This window comes from Lingula anatina, chromosome 10, assembly GCF_051362555.1.
Source record: "Lingula anatina isolate TDL-2025a chromosome 10, LinAna3.0, whole genome shotgun sequence".
NCBI classification, from domain to species: domain Eukaryota; kingdom Metazoa; phylum Brachiopoda; class Lingulata; order Lingulida; family Lingulidae; genus Lingula; species Lingula anatina.
This window is the reverse complement of record NC_141776.1, coordinates 6,829,841-6,846,450: the sequence shown is the minus strand read 5'-3', so window position 1 is coordinate 6,846,450 and position 16,610 is coordinate 6,829,841. Positions and strand designations below refer to the sequence as shown.

The 16,610-nt window shown below is 33.4% G+C and overlaps 2 protein-coding genes and 1 long non-coding RNA gene across 3 annotated transcripts; all 3 read right to left on the bottom strand.

Annotated features, from left to right (window-relative positions):
• Positions 1-337: 337 nt before the first annotated feature.
• On the bottom strand, positions 338-1,138 carry LOC106157429 (uncharacterized). Its single transcript, XR_015331534.1, has 2 exons — positions 1,101-1,138; positions 338-740 (listed from the first exon to the last, which is right to left on the bottom strand). It is a non-coding gene; the product is annotated as an uncharacterized LOC106157429 (long non-coding RNA).
• A 247-nt stretch (positions 1,139-1,385) lies between these two features.
• Positions 1,386-13,352, bottom strand: LOC147759471 (uncharacterized). The gene is made up of 20 exons (XM_086997458.1): positions 13,339-13,352; positions 12,809-12,941; positions 11,597-11,661; positions 11,343-11,403; positions 10,948-11,012; positions 10,334-10,466; positions 9,115-9,179; positions 8,853-8,913; positions 8,462-8,526; positions 7,849-7,981; positions 6,628-6,692; positions 6,368-6,428; positions 5,977-6,041; positions 5,364-5,496; positions 4,144-4,208; positions 3,884-3,944; positions 3,493-3,557; positions 2,880-3,012; positions 1,661-1,725; positions 1,386-1,467 (listed from the first exon to the last, which is right to left on the bottom strand). Exons 1-20 carry the CDS (start codon positions 13,350-13,352, stop codon positions 1,386-1,388), a joined length of 1,590 nt encoding a protein of 529 aa, XP_086853584.1.
• A 74-nt stretch (positions 13,353-13,426) lies between these two features.
• On the bottom strand, positions 13,427-16,143 carry LOC147759470 (uncharacterized). The gene is made up of 5 exons (XM_086998128.1): positions 15,898-16,143; positions 14,806-14,870; positions 14,382-14,436; positions 13,830-13,934; positions 13,427-13,503 (listed from the first exon to the last, which is right to left on the bottom strand). The coding sequence occupies exons 1-5, from the start codon at positions 16,021-16,023 to the stop codon at positions 13,435-13,437; spliced, it is 420 nt and encodes a 139-aa protein (XP_086854254.1). The 5' UTR covers positions 16,024-16,143; the 3' UTR covers positions 13,427-13,434.
• Positions 16,144-16,610: the final 467 nt, after the last annotated feature.

Here is a 16,610-nt window from a genome sequence, read left to right as displayed (position 1 = left end):
TTGATCTACATCATCATTTTCTAATTTATGCCAGGAATGGTGGTACACCCCCAGCATCTTGCACAGGGTGCTGCTATGCTTATAGTGCTCAGGCTAGTGGATATCCTGGCATGTTTTCAGGGTGCAGATCTACGTACTGCTCTGTTTCCTCATCTACTACCTGTATAAGCAATGGTATGTTTTCGGGGTGCAGGTCTATGTACTGCTCTGTTTCCTCATCTACTACCTGTATAGGCAATGGTAAATTTTCGGGGTGCAGATCTACGTACTGCTCTGTTTCCTCATCTACTACCTGTATAGGCAATGGTAAATTTTCGGGGTGCAGATCTACGTACTGCTCTGTTTCCTCATCTACTACCTGTATAGGCAATGGTAAATTTTCGGGGTACAGATTTATGTACTGCACAAGGTGCTGCTGTGTTTGGAGCTCAGGCTGATGAGCATCTTCTATCTGTATAGGCAATGGTAAATTTTCGGGGTGCAGATTTATGTACTGCACAAGGTGCTGCTGTGCTTGGGGTTCCGGCTGATGAGCACCTTCTACCTGTATAGGCAATCTTATGTTTTCATTGCAGGAGTTTTGGGGAATGGCTAGGTTAATACCTTCTTGTGGTAGCTGTTGATGTTGCAATTCTCCCGGTTGTTCTTCAGGGTCTTGTACTGGGTGTTGGGGTGGTGGGTGTTGCAATTGTTCTCCAGGGTCCACTCTTGATACTTGCCAAACATGCAGAATTTCTGTCCTGTTTGAAATGAAGTAATTATCAGGGGAAAGCACTGACTATGTGTCTTCTTTTAAAATATTGTCGCTGGGGCTTAACATGTTATCTCCGTACTTTTGGTGTGTTAGTTAGCTAATTAACCATCTTTTAATTAATGAATGGGGGGGGGGGGAAGGGGGGGATTGTCATTTCTGGGGGAATTATACTGGGGGGGGACTTGTCCAGGTTGAATTATCCTAAAATCCTATGGAATATTTTACCAAGCCTGCTGCTGTAAGGGAAATGCTTGCGTAACATATGTATATTAAAGTTACATTTTTGTAGTATATATACTTAAAAAGCAAGTCGACAGTTTATTCCCAATTAAACAGTAATACTCACTTTTGCACTCTGTCCCTTTCATTTCTGGTCTGCGCTTCATTCTGTAATATATTGGAATGTGCATTTAGGTAATGTATGTACCTGTGTCTGTTCAATTTCTGTTTTGTAGCTACTGATGAAGTTTGTAAACACCATTAAGGAAAGCCATGTTACAAACTGACAGTAATTATTCTGAATTGAAACCAGCCTGACTGGAACAATTTTCTTAAATTTAATTGTTTTCTTGTAAATTAATATATTAATGATGCTTGACTTTTATATTTTGAAGATTAACATATCATGCTGTTATTTACTTATGCTATATACCTGAGTAATAGCTTCACCAATTTCCTCGCTTTGAGGCTCTTTATTTTCACCATTACTTGTACTTAAGGAAAAATGAGAAAAAATTGGGATACTGTACATTATATAATAGGACAGATTTTAATGGCAGTTGCTTAAAATTATCCACTCATATCTGGATTATTTGAAATGTAAACTAATATTTATAGGTTAATTGTACTGGGAGAGTGTATATATATAAATATTGACAGTTCCTTCCAACTTTTCCAGATACTCACCTTTGCACTATGTCCCCTTCATTTCTGGCCTGAGTTTCGTTCTGCTGTATATCTACATAGGAAGGCTATGGAAATAAAAAGGTGAATTTTAGTATTAGTGAGGCTCACATAAATGTGTGAAGATGTTCTATGTGGGGTTGTGTATTTATTGGTTATACTTGTATCGGCATTTGTTTAACATTGCAGTTATTCATTTATAAAGTTTTTTCTTTAAATTTATTATGATTGTAACAGGAAGTAAATACATGATTATCATAGTAGATGAATTAAATGGTGGCATTTGTTGGGTTTAGTTGTAATAATTTGAAGTTAATTCTAGATATATCTTCTTTAAAGTTCTCAGTGATCTCGCAAAATGAACCATATTCTATTCAAGTGGAGAGAAAAATTACGGGACTTGACTGAAGGCATACAGATGTTTTTAATGTTTTGAGTGTTTTTAACATATATACAATAACATGACAAGGGAATTTATTTTACAAGCTACATTGCCAACTCTTTTTGTGAAAAAAAAAGTATTACTGCTTTAGATTGTTATAGAGAAAAAAAATCCTGAAACTAACTATTTTCTCTTGAAGGTCATGGATTTCTGACAAGAATGAATGGGTCCAGAAAAAAAAAAAAACAAATTGATAGGCCTTTGAGATCAGTTTTGGGAAAAAAAGCAATGCAACTTTTATTTTATTTTGATTTCTCATCATTTCTGTGCTACAAGTGTTATTCATCTTATAAATTCTGACTGGTAAAAGGCATTAATGACTTTTTTAAAGGGTAAATTCAGAACAATTTGATCCATGGACTTACAGATTATAGTGGATCTAATAAGGCCAACCCACTTAAAAGCTTTATAACATCCCATAATAGACACTGGAAAGATTCCCTGTGGTAACCCTTCAAGTGGGTCAGCCATATTTGATCCGCGGATTTGTTAGTCCATAATTTTTTTTTTTTTTTTTGGAAGTAGGGTTCTTATGATAACTGTTTTTTTTTCCAATCGCCAAACGGCGCATGTTTTTGTTATGTCTTCTTTCTGCACATTTCAGTAAGACCAGGCCCATAGTCAACAATTTCAAAGGGAGTAGGTTTTTTTCTGTAAAAGTGGACCATTTACCATGAATACTTTATGGACTTGGCTCAAATTTTACCAAGAGCACACCTTTCCCCTCAAAGAGGGCAGATTGTTTGACCCAAAAACCCAAGTCACTTAACCAAATGTTACCTGTCCATTCCCTGTTTGACCATTGGTCAGTCTGGCTGCATTTTGATCAGAGTAAGGAATGTCTTGACCTGTGGCTGGTTTTAGTTCCAAGTACAGCTGATATTGGCCATTTTGTTGGTCAGCTGTTTGAGTTCTGTAAGAGACAATAACATTATCATTTTTGTTTATTACCTCCAACAAGGAGGTTGTTTTTGTTACCATTTTTTTTGTCTGTGGCAACACTGGTGAATGTAATACAAAGGGTAATGGATAGACTTTGATAAAATGTTTCAGGATAGGTCAAAAATGAATCTTGAAAGGAAAGATTATTGTCATGATCCATCTATTATTTAATGGTTAATTATAAGCTTTTTAACCATTTGTAAAGTTATAAAAGCTTATTTATTAGTTAATTATTACTTATTAGTTAATTGGCATAGGTCTGCATTTTGAGTGCTCTTGTTAATATTGTGGCAATAATTTGATTTTCTGCAACTATACCCAACTTGTCAATGAAATGTTTGTGGAACATACCCCAGTATGTACATAATAGTTTCATTCTTGTACAATTTATACTTAAGTATGTACAGCAGGTTGATAGTTTATTTCCACTAAAGCAGCTAGTGATACTCACTTTTGCACTCTGTCCCTTTCATTTCTGGTCTGCGCCTCATTCTGCTGTATATCCAAACATGAGGCCTTTTGAAATAAAAAGGATTTTAGATTTAATAAGGAGGTTCATGATGGTGTGTGAAGATGTAATGTATTGGAATGTATATTTAGGTAATGTATGTATGTACCTGTGTCTGTTCAATTTCTGTTTTGTAGCTACTGATGAAGTTTGTAAACACCATTAAGGAAAGCCATGTTACAAACTGACAGTAATTATCCTGAATTGAAACCAGCCTGACTAGAACAATTTTCTTAAATTTAATTGTTTTCTTGTAAATTAATATATTAATAATGCTTGAATTTTATATTTTGAAGATTAACATATCATGCTGTTATTTGCTTATGCTATATACCTGAGTAATAGCTTCACCAATTTCCTCGCTTTGAGGCTCTTTATTTTCACCATTACTTGTACTTAAGGAAAAATGAGAAAAAATTGGGATACTGTACATTATATAATAGGACAGATTTTAATGGCAGTTGCTTAAAATTATCCACTCATATCTGGATTATTTGAAATGTAAACTAATATTTATAGGTTAATTGTACTGGGAGAGTGTATATATATATATATAAATATTGACAGTTCCTTCCAACTTTTCCAGATATTCACCTTTGCACTATGTCCCCTTCATTTCTGGCCTGAGTTTCAGTCTGTTGTATGTCTACATAGGAAGGCTATGGAAATAAAAAGGTGAATTTTAGTATTAGTGAGGCTCACATAAATGTGTGAAGATGTTCTATGTGGGGTTGTGTATTTATTGGTTATACTTGTATCGGCATTTGTTTAACATTGCAGTTATTCATTTATAAAGTTTTTTCTTTAAATTTATTATGATTGTAACAGGAAGTAAATACATGATTATCATAGTAGATGAATTAAATGGTGGCATTTGTTGGGTTTAGTTGTAATAATTTGAAGTTAATTCTAGATATATCTTCTTTAAAGTTCTCAGTGATCTCGCAAAATGAACCATATTCTATTCAAGTGGAGAGAAAAATTACGGGACTTGACTGAAGGCATACAGATGTTTTTAATGTTTTGAGTGTTTTTAACATATATACAATAACATGACAAGGGAATTTATTTTACAAGCTACATTGCCAACTCTTTTTGTGAAAAAAAAAGTATTACTGCTTTAGATTGTTATAGAGAAAAAAATCCTGAAACTAACTATTTTCTCTTGAAGGTCATGGATTTCTGACAAGAATGAATGGGTCCAGAAAAAAAAAAAAAACAAATTGATAGGCCTTTGAGATCAGTTTTGGGAAAAAAAGCAATGCAACTTTTATTTTATTTTGATTTCTCATCATTTCTGTGCTACAAGTGTTATTCATCTTATAAATTCTGACTGGTACAAGGCATTAATGACTTTTTTAAAGGGTAAATTCAGAACAATTTGATCCATGGACTTACAGATTATAGTGGATCTAATAAGGCCAACCCACTTAAAAGCTTTATAACATCCCATAATAGACACTGGAAAGATTCCCTGTGGTAACCCTTCAAGTGGGTCAGCCATATTTGATCCGCGGATTTGTTAGTCCATAATTTTTTTTTTTTTTTTTTGGAAGTAGGGTTCTTATGATAACTGTTTTTTTTTCCAATCGCCAAACGGCGCATGTTTTTGTTATGTCTTCTTTCTGCACATTTCAGTAAGACCAGGCCCATAGTCAACAATTTCAAAGGGAGTAGGTTTTTTTCTGTAAAAGTGGACCATTTACCATGAATACTTTATGGACTTGGCTCAAATTTTACCAAGAGCACACCTTTCCCCTCAAAGAGGGCAGATTGTTTGACCCAAAAACCCAAGTCACTTAACCAAATGTTACCTGTCCATTCCCTGTTTGACCATTGGTCAGTCTGGCTGCATTTTGATCAGAGTAAGGAATGTCTTGACCTGTGGCTGGTTTTAGTTCCAAGTACAGCTGATATTGGCCATTTTGTTGGTCAGCTGTTTGAGTTCTGTAAGAGACAATAACATTATCATTTTTGTTTATTACCTCCAACAAGGAGGTTGTTTTTGTTACCATTTTTTTTGTCTGTGGCAACACTGGTGAATGTAATACAAAGGGTAATGGATAGACTTTGATAAAATGTTTCAGGATAGGTCAAAAATGAATCTTGAAAGGAAAGATTATTGTCATGATCCATCTATTATTTAATGGTTAATTATAAGCTTTTTAACCATTTGTAAAGTTATAAAAGCTTATTTATTAGTTAATTATTACTTATTAGTTAATTGGCATAGGTCTGCATTTTGAGTGCTCTTGTTAATATTGTGGCAATAATTTGATTTTCTGCAACTATACCCAACTTGTCAATGAAATGTTTGTGGAACATACCCCAGTATGTACATAATAGTTTCATTCTTGTACAATTTATACTTAAGTATGTACAGCAGGTTGATAGTTTATTTCCACTAAAGCAGCTAGTGATACTCACTTTTGCACTCTGTCCCTTTCATTTCTGGTCTGCGCCTCATTCTGCTGTATATCCAAACATGAGGCCTTTTGAAATAAAAAGGATTTTAGATTTAATAAGGAGGTTCATGATGGTGTGTGAAGATGTAATGTATTGGAATGTATATTTAGGTAATGTATGTATGTACCTGTGTCTGTTCAATTTCTGTTTTGTAGCTACTGATGAAGTTTGTAAACACCATTAAGGAAAGCCATGTTACAAACTGACAGTAATTATCCTGAATTGAAACCAGCCTGACTAGAACAATTTTCTTAAATTTAATTGTTTTCTTGTAAATTAATATATTAATAATGCTTGAATTTTATATTTTGAAGATTAACATATCATGCTGTTATTTGCTTATGCTATATACCTGAGTAATAGCTTCACCAATTTCCTCGCTTTGAGGCTCTTTATTTTCACCATTACTTGTACTTAAGGAAAAATGAGAAAAAATTGGGATACTGTACATTATATAATAGGACAGATTTTAATGGCAGTTGCTTAAAATTATCCACTCATATCTGGATTATTTGAAATGTAAACTAATATTTATAGGTTAATTGTACTGGGAGAGTGTATATATATATATATAAATATTGACAGTTCCTTCCAACTTTTCCAGATATTCACCTTTGCACTATGTCCCCTTCATTTCTGGCCTGAGTTTCAGTCTGTTGTATGTCTACATAGGAAGGCTATGGAAATAAAAAGGTGAATTTTAGTATTAGTGAGGCTCACATAAATGTGTGAAGATGTTCTATGTGGGGTTGTGTATTTATTGGTTATACTTGTATCGGCATTTGTTTAACATTGCAGTTATTCATTTATAAAGTTTTTTCTTTAAATTTATTATGATTGTAACAGGAAGTAAATACATGATTATCATAGTAGATGAATTAAATGGTGGCATTTGTTGGGTTTAGTTGTAATAATTTGAAGTTAATTCTAGATATATCTTCTTTAAAGTTCTCAGTGATCTCGCAAAATGAACCATATTCTATTCAAGTGGAGAGAAAAATTACGGGACTTGACTGAAGGCATACAGATGTTTTTAATGTTTTGAGTGTTTTTAACATATATACAATAACATGACAAGGGAATTTATTTTACAAGCTACATTGCCAACTCTTTTTGTGAAAAAAAAAGTATTACTGCTTTAGATTGTTATAGAGAAAAAAATCCTGAAACTAACTATTTTCTCTTGAAGGTCATGGATTTCTGACAAGAATGAATGGGTCCAGAAAAAAAAAAAAAACAAATTGATAGGCCTTTGAGATCAGTTTTGGGAAAAAAAGCAATGCAACTTTTATTTTATTTTGATTTCTCATCATTTCTGTGCTACAAGTGTTATTCATCTTATAAATTCTGACTGGTACAAGGCATTAATGACTTTTTTAAAGGGTAAATTCAGAACAATTTGATCCATGGACTTACAGATTATAGTGGATCTAATAAGGCCAACCCACTTAAAAGCTTTATAACATCCCATAATAGACACTGGAAAGATTCCCTGTGGTAACCCTTCAAGTGGGTCAGCCATATTTGATCCGCGGATTTGTTAGTCCATAATTTTTTTTTTTTTTTTTTTGGAAGTAGGGTTCTTATGATAACTGTTTTTTTTTCCAATCGCCAAACGGCGCATGTTTTTGTTATGTCTTCTTTCTGCACATTTCAGTAAGACCAGGCCCATAGTCAACAATTTCAAAGGGAGTAGGTTTTTTTCTGTAAAAGTGGACCATTTACCATGAATACTTTATGGACTTGGCTCAAATTTTACCAAGAGCACACCTTTCCCCTCAAAGAGGGCAGATTGTTTGACCCAAAAACCCAAGTCACTTAACCAAATGTTACCTGTCCATTCCCTGTTTGACCATTGGTCAGTCTGGCTGCATTTTGATCAGAGTAAGGAATGTCTTGACCTGTGGCTGGTTTTAGTTCCAAGTACAGCTGATATTGGCCATTTTGTTGGTCAGCTGTTTGAGTTCTGTAAGAGACAATAACATTATCATTTTTGTTTATTACCTCCAACAAGGAGGTTGTTTTTGTTACCATTTTTTTTGTCTGTGGCAACACTGGTGAATGTAATACAAAGGGTAATGGATAGACTTTGATAAAATGTTTCAGGATAGGTCAAAAATGAATCTTGAAAGGAAAGATTATTGTCATGATCCATCTATTATTTAATGGTTAATTATAAGCTTTTTAACCATTTGTAAAGTTATAAAAGCTTATTTATTAGTTAATTATTACTTATTAGTTAATTGGCATAGGTCTGCATTTTGAGTGCTCTTGTTAATATTGTGGCAATAATTTGATTTTCTGCAACTATACCCAACTTGTCAATGAAATGTTTGTGGAACATACCCCAGTATGTACATAATAGTTTCATTCTTGTACAATTTATACTTAAGTATGTACAGCAGGTTGATAGTTTATTTCCACTAAAGCAGCTAGTGATACTCACTTTTGCACTCTGTCCCTTTCATTTCTGGTCTGCGCCTCATTCTGCTGTATATCCAAACATGAGGCCTTTTGAAATAAAAAGGATTTTAGATTTAATAAGGAGGTTCATGATGGTGTGTGAAGATGTAATGTATTGGAATGTATATTTAGGTAATGTATGTATGTACCTGTGTCTGTTCAATTTCTGTTTTGTAGCTACTGATGAAGTTTGTAAACACCATTAAGGAAAGCCATGTTACAAACTGACAGTAATTATCCTGAATTGAAACCAGCCTGACTAGAACAATTTTCTTAAATTTAATTGTTTTCTTGTAAATTAATATATTAATAATGCTTGAATTTTATATTTTGAAGATTAACATATCATGCTGTTATTTGCTTATGCTATATACCTGAGTAATAGCTTCACCAATTTCCTCGCTTTGAGGCTCTTTATTTTCACCATTACTTGTACTTAAGGAAAAATGAGAAAAAATTGGGATACTGTACATTATATAATAGGACAGATTTTAATGGCAGTTGCTTAAAATTATCCACTCATATCTGGATTATTTGAAATGTAAACTAATATTTATAGGTTAATTGTACTGGGAGAGTGTATATATATATATATATAAATATTGACAGTTCCTTCCAACTTTTCCAGATATTCACCTTTGCACTATGTCCCCTTCATTTCTGGCCTGAGTTTCAGTCTGTTGTATGTCTACATAGGAAGGCTATGGTAATAAAAAGGTGAATTTTAGTATTAGTGAGGCTCACATAAATGTGTGAAGATGTTCTATGTGGGGTTGTGTATTTATTGGTTATACTTGTATCGGCATTTGTTTAACATTGCAGTTATTCATTTATAAAGTTTTTTCTTTAAATTTATTATGATTGTAACAGGAAGTAAATACATGATTATCATAGTAGATGAATTAAATGGTGGCATTTGTTGGGTTTAGTTGTAATAATTTGAAGTTAATTCTAGATATATCTTCTTTAAAGTTCTCAGTGATCTCGCAAAATGAACCATATTCTATTCAAGTGGAGAGAAAAATTACGGGACTTGACTGAAGGCATACAGATGTTTTTAATGTTTTGAGTGTTTTTAACATATATACAATAACATGACAAGGGAATTTATTTTACAAGCTACATTGCCAACTCTTTTTGTGAAAAAAAAAGTATTACTGCTTTAGATTGTTATAGAGAAAAAAAATCCTGAAACTAACTATTTTCTCTTGAAGGTCATGGATTTCTGACAAGAATGAATGGGTCCAGAAAAAAAAAAAAAAACAAATTGATAGGCCTTTGAGATCAGTTTTGGGAAAAAAAGCAATGCAACTTTTATTTTATTTTGATTTCTCATCATTTCTGTGCTACAAGTGTTATTCATCTTATAAATTCTGACTGGTACAAGGCATTAATGACTTTTTTAAAGGGTAAATTCAGAACAATTTGATCCATGGACTTACAGATTATAGTGGATCTAATAAGGCCAACCCACTTAAAAGCTTTATAACATCCCATAATAGACACTGGAAAGATTCCCTGTGGTAACCCTTCAAGTGGGTCAGCCATATTTGATCCGCGGATTTGTTAGTCCATAATTTTTTTTTTTTTTTTGGAAGTAGGGTTCTTATGATAACTGTTTTTTTTCCAATCGCCAAACGGCGCATGTTTTTGTTATGTCTTCTTTCTGCACATTTCAGTAAGACCAGGCCCATAGTCAACAATTTCAAAGGGAGTAGGTTTTTTTCTGTAAAAGTGGACCATTTACCATGAATACTTTATGGACTTGGCTCAAATTTTACCAAGAGCACACCTTTCCCCTCAAAGAGGGCAGATTGTTTGACCCAAAAACCCAAGTCACTTAACCAAATGTTACCTGTCCATTCCCTGTTTGACCATTGGTCAGTCTGGCTGCATTTTGATCAGAGTAAGGAATGTCTTGACCTGTGGCTGGTTTTAGTTCCAAGTACAGCTGATATTGGCCATTTTGTTGGTCAGCTGTTTGAGTTCTGTAAGAGACAATAACATTATCATTTTTGTTTATTACCTCCAACAAGGAGGTTGTTTTTGTTACCATTTTTTTTTGTCTGTGGCAACACTGGTGAATGTAATACAAAGGGTAATGGATAGACTTTGATAAAATGTTTCAGGATAGGTCAAAAATGAATCTTGAAAGGAAAGATTATTGTCATGATCCATCTATTATTTAATGGTTAATTATAAGCTTTTTAACCATTTGTAAAGTTATAAAAGCTTATTTATTAGTTAATTATTACTTATTAGTTAATTGGCATAGGTCTGCATTTTGAGTGCTCTTGTTAATATTGTGGCAATAATTTGATTTTCTGCAACTATACCCAACTTGTCAATGAAATGTTTGTGGAACATACCCCAGTATGTACATAATAGTTTCATTCTTGTACAATTTATACTTAAGTATGTACAGCAGGTTGATAGTTTATTTCCACTAAAGCAGCTAGTGATACTCACTTTTGCACTCTGTCCCTTTCATTTCTGGTCTGCGCCTCATTCTGCTGTATATCCAAACATGAGGCCTTTTGAAATAAAAAGGATTTTAGATTTAATAAGGAGGTTCATGATGGTGTGTGAAGATGTAATGTATTGGAATGTATATTTAGGTAATGTATGTATGTATGTACCTGTGTCTGTTCAATTTCTGTTTTGTAGCTACTGATGAAGTTTGTAAACACCATTAAGGAAAGCCATGTTACAAACTGACAGTAATTATCCTGAATTGAAACCAGCCTGACTAGAACAATTTTCTTAAATTTAATTGTTTTCTTGTAAATTAATATATTAATAATGCTTGAATTTTATATTTTGAAGATTAACATATCATGCTGTTATTTGCTTATGCTATATACCTGAGTAATAGCTTCACCAATTTCCTCGCTTTGAGGCTCTTTATTTTCACCATTACTTGTACTTAAGGAAAAATGAGAAAAAATTGGGATACTGTACATTATATAATAGGACAGATTTTAATGGCAGTTGCTTAAAATTATCCACTCATATCTGGATTATTTGAAATGTAAACTAATATTTATAGGTTAATTGTACTGGGAGAGTGTATATATATAAATATTGACAGTTCCTTCCAACTTTTCCAGATACTCACCTTTGCACTATGTCCCCTTCATTTCTGGCCTGAGTTTCAGTCTGCTGTATATCTACATAGGAAGGCTATGGAAATAAAAAGGTGAATTTTAGTATTAGTGAGGCTCACATAAATGTGTGAAGATGTTCTATGTGGGGTTGTGTATTTATTGGTTATACTTGTATCGGCATTTGTTTAACATTGCAGTTATTCATTTATAAAGTTTTTTCTTTAAATTTATTATGATTGTAACAGGAAGTAAATACATGATTATCATAGTAGATGAATTAAATGGTGGCATTTGTTGGGTTTAGTTGTAATAATTTGAAGTTAATTCTAGATATATCTTCTTTAAAGTTCTCAGTGATCGCAAAATGAACCATATTCTATTCAAGTGGAGAGAAAAATTACGGGACTTGACTGAAGGCATACAGATGTTTTTAATGTTTTGAGTGTTTTTAACATATATACAATAACATGACAAGGGAATTTATTTTACAAGCTACATTGCCAACTCTTTTTGTGAAAAAAAAAGTATTACTGCTTTAGATTGTTATAGAGAAAAAAAATCCTGAAACTAACTATTTTCTCTTGAAGGTCATGGATTTCTGACAAGAATGAATGGGTCCAGAAAAAAAAAACAAATTGATAGGCCTTTGAGATCAGTTTTGGGAAAAAAAGCAATGCAACTTTTATTTTATTTTGATTTCTCATCATTTCTGTGCTACAAGTGTTATTCATCTTATAAATTCTGACTGGTACAAGGCATTAATGACTTTTTTAAAGGGTAAATTCAGAACAATTTGATCCATGGACTTACAGATTATAGTGGATCTAATAAGGCCAACCCACTTAAAAGCTTTATAACATCCCATAATAGACACTGGAAAGATTCCCTGTGGTAACCCTTCAAGTGGGTCAGCCATATTTGATCCGCGGATTTGTTAGTCCATAATTTTTTTTTTTTTTTGGAAGTAGGGTTCTTATGATAACTGTTTTTTTTTCCAATCGCCAAACGGCGCATGTTTTTGTTATGTCTTCTTTCTGCACATTTCAGTAAGACCAGGCCCATAGTCAACAATTTCAAAGGGAGTAGGTTTTTTTCTGTAAAAGTGGACCATTTACCATGAATACTTTATGGACTTGGCTCAAATTTTACCAAGAGCATACCTTTCCCCTCAAAGAGGGCAGATTGTTTGACCCAAAAACCCAAGTCACTTAAACAAATGTTACCTGTCCATTCCCTGTTTGACCATTGGTCAGTCTGGCTACATTTTGATCAGAGTCAGGAATGTCTTGACCTGTGGCTGGTTTTAGTTCCAAGTACAGCTGATATTGGCCATTTTGTTGGTCAGCTGTTTGAGTTCTGTAAGAGACAATAACATTATCATTTTTGTTTATTACCTCCAACAAGGAGGTTGTTTTTGTTACCTTCTTTTTTTTTTTTTTGGGGGGGGGGGTCTGTGGCAACACTGGTGAATGTAACGCAAAGGGTAATGGATAGACTTTGATAAAATCTTTCAGAATAGGTCACAAATGAATCTTGAAACAATGATTATAGTCATGATCCATCAATTATTTAATGGTTAATTATAAGTTTTTTAACCATTTGTAAAGTTATAAAAGGTTAATTATTAGTTAATTATTACTTATTAGTTAATTGGCATAGGTCTGCATTTTGAGTGCTCTTGTTCATATTGTGGCAATAATTTGATTTTCTGCAACTATACCCAACTTGTCAATGAAATATTTGTGGAACATACCCCAGTATGTACATAATAGTTTCATTCTTGTACAATTTATACTTAAGTATGTACAGCAGGTTGATAGTTTATTTCCACTAAAGCAGCTAGTGATACTCACTTTTGCACTCTGTCCCTTTCATTTCTGGTCTGCGCCTCATTCTGCTGTATATCCAAACATGAGGCCTTTGAAATAAAAAGGATTTTAGATTTAATAAGGAGGTTCATGATGGTGTGTGAAGATATAATGTATTGGAATGTATATTTAGGTAATGTATGTATGTACCTGTGTCTGTTCAATTTTTGTTTTGCAGTAGCGAGTTAATTGAAGAAGTTCATATATGACGGAAAGCCAGACAGACATTCAAAATTGAAAACCAGCCTGATCGGTATTTTTTTTCATGAGGTAAATGGTGTTTTTCCATGAATTGATATATTAATTTATGTATAAAGGATGGATGAATTCATGTTTGTGATAAAACATTATGCTGTTATTTGCTAATATTACACACCTGAGCTGCAGCTTCACCAGTTTCTTCCCTTTGAGGCTCTTTGTTTTCGCCTTTAGTTGTACTTTTGGCCTGTGCTTCATTCTTTCGTATATCTACGTATGAGTCCTTTAATATAGAAGGTGAATTTTAGCTTTAATAAAGCTGAGACATATGTGTATCTGTGTTTGTTTACCTTAATATTGCAGCAAATCATTTATAAAGTTCATTTTTCATATGATTGTAACTGTTCATTCTGATGTATATCTATACAAGAAGCCTATTGACATAAAAAGGATATGAGCTGTCATGTACCAGCAGTTCACTTTGGAGTGTGTATTTCGGTGTCTGTGTCTGTTCAATTTATGTTTTGTAGTAGTCAGTTACTGAAGAAGTTTATACACACCATGAAGGAAAGCTAACAAATTATTTAAAATTGAAAACCAGCCTGACTGGTTTTATTTTCTGGAAGTTAATTATGTTATCATGTGGATTAATTTGATATTAATGATAGTTGAATTCATAATTTGAAGATAAAACATTTCATCCTTATATTAATTGGCAAATGCAACATACCGGAGCTATGGCTTCATCAATTTCTTCCCTTTGAGTCTCTTTATTTTCGCCAGCACTTGCAAAAATGAAAAAAAGGGATGTATTATATAATAGGACAGATTTGATGACAGGTAGTTGTTTAAAATTATCCACTTATGTCTGGATAAACTGAAATGTAAACTAATCAGGGGCGGATCCAGAGATATTTTCTGAGAGTCTTCAAAATTATCTTTGTTGATCTATCCTCCATTTCTGACCGTCTTCCGTCAGAAAAAAATAGATACCCATCAATGTAAACTTGAAAATCTGACCGTCTTCTTGAAGTCCCAGAAGACGGCCTAAATCCGCCCCTGCTAATATTTATGTTCAGTTTGTACTGGGAGAGTGTATATATATATGAATATTGATGGTTCCTTCCAACCAGTACAGTACACGTGATACTCACCTTTGCACTCTGTCCCCTTCATTTCTGGTCTGGGCTTCCCTCTCTTGTATATCTACATATGAAGGCTATTGGAAAAAGAAGGTGAATTTTAGCTTTGTGAGGCTCACAGTAATATGTGGAGATGTGGGGTTGCCTATTTAGGAAATACTTGTAATAATGTGTATCTGTCATTTGTTAAAGTACCATTGCAGTAATTCATTACGAAGTTTTTTTTCTTTTCGTATGATAATGACAGTTTGGAATTAAATATACCATACATGTAGTTCATACACAAATACTTTTAGTTCATACACAATTTGAAAGTACATGTATGTGCATGGAGGCTTTTGGTTGGGAGAAGTTGCAATAATTTGACGTTAACTCAAGCCACATCTTTATGTTCTCAATGATCTCTCACAATTCCAGTCAAGTGGGTGTAAAAAAGGACTTGACTATAGATCTCGAGATACAGATGCATCTGTATGTTTTGAGAGTGACTACCATGCATACATATGCAAAAAATATAAGGTAACAGGGAACTTTCCTTTCCAAGCTGTATTGGTAAACCTCTTTGTGAAAAATAAAGGACTAATTGATTTAAATGGTTTCTTTCCCCCTCCCAATAAATAAATAAATAAATAAATGATAATAATGCTCCCAAAAACTTTAATCCATTTTTTTTCATAAATACCAAAGGATACTTTACAGGTATGGGTTAAAAAAGTAGATATCAAATGATAGGTTTTAGAGGTCAACTTTGAAAAAAGGGCACAGTGTCTTTTTTATCACAATTTCTCACCATTTCTGTTCTAGGAATAGTATTCAGCATGTGAACTCTGATTGACTACAAGCATAGGGACAACTACCCATGATGCCTTCTTAACTTTTTGGGCTAGAGAGAGTCTTGTGAGGACTTGTTTTGTAGTATTTTTTAAAAATGTGTATGAGTCATTTGCCACAAAGGCCAATTTTGTTTAAGATCATGCCTTTCATGCATATATGAAGCATGTCTTTAAAATGAAATATGCAGAAATAAAACATACCAAATTTTGGCATGTTTTATTTCTGCATATTTCACTAAGACTTGCTTTAAGTCATCTTAACAAACTTTACCTGTCCATTTCCAGTGTCAGTCCCTGTTTGTTTGGACTGGCCATCAGTCAAACATTGCCCAGAGTCAGGAACTTCAGATTTGAGTGCCAAGCCTGGATGATCTTGCCGGACTTGTTGGTCAGTCATCTAAACTCTGCAAGATACAATGAAAATGTGATAATTTTCTTTCTGTACTTAAGGTTATTCAACAGAAGTAGCTTTGCACACCACTAAAAAATTATTGTTCAAGTTGTGTCACACAATAATTTAACCAAAAAATTTGAAAATGAACCATGTATGTGTACAGTACATGTATATTTTTAACTTTTTACTGATCACAATCTTGCCTTATGTTATATTATCACATTTTAAATGTTAATTAGGCCGCATTCAGATTCAGACAGCTGGGGCAATCCAACTCTGCAGAGATAATTTTAACACACTACTAAAGTTCAACCAATGTAAATAACATAATTGTCTGACACGCCTCCTTGAAAAGCTAGGTGGTAATTAGCTTTCTTGTGTGCTTGCTCAGCTTAATTCCAGCTGTTAGACAGGTTGCCCTCCCACCCCTACCCCCAGTGATGGTTTGTGGGCCCAATACCCTGTTTCCACGCATTTTCTGTAAATGCAATGTATTTTTTTCTTGTGGTAAGTTAATTACTATTTTTACACATTCTGCGCTGAACAAGTGAAATGGTTTTCCTAAAATGGACTTGGTAACATAAAACAAC

What these genes read in the sequence shown, in the direction of transcription:
- LOC147759471 (XM_086997458.1), bottom strand. An exon ending in GAAGGGGACATAGTGCAAAG is followed by an intron (nt 11,404 to 11,596) that starts GTGAGTATCTGG and finishes TTTTTCCTTAAG; the next exon opens with TACAAGTAATGGTGAAAATA. An exon ending in TTGGTGAAGCTATTACTCAG is followed by an intron (nt 6,042 to 6,367) that starts GTATATAGCATA and finishes TTATTTCAAAAG; the next exon opens with GCCTCATGTTTGGATATACA.
- LOC147759470 (XM_086998128.1), bottom strand. Translation starts at nt 16,023, where the DNA reads ATGACTGACCAACAAGTCCGGCAAGATCATCCAGGCTTGGCACTCAAA. An exon ending in CTGACACTGGAAATGGACAG is followed by an intron (nt 14,871 to 15,897) that starts GTAAAGTTTGTT and finishes TTTTTCCAATAG; the next exon opens with CCTTCATATGTAGATATACA. An exon ending in TTGATGAAGCCATAGCTCCG is followed by an intron (nt 13,935 to 14,381) that starts GTATGTTGCATT and finishes TCTATATTAAAG; the next exon opens with GACTCATACGTAGATATACG.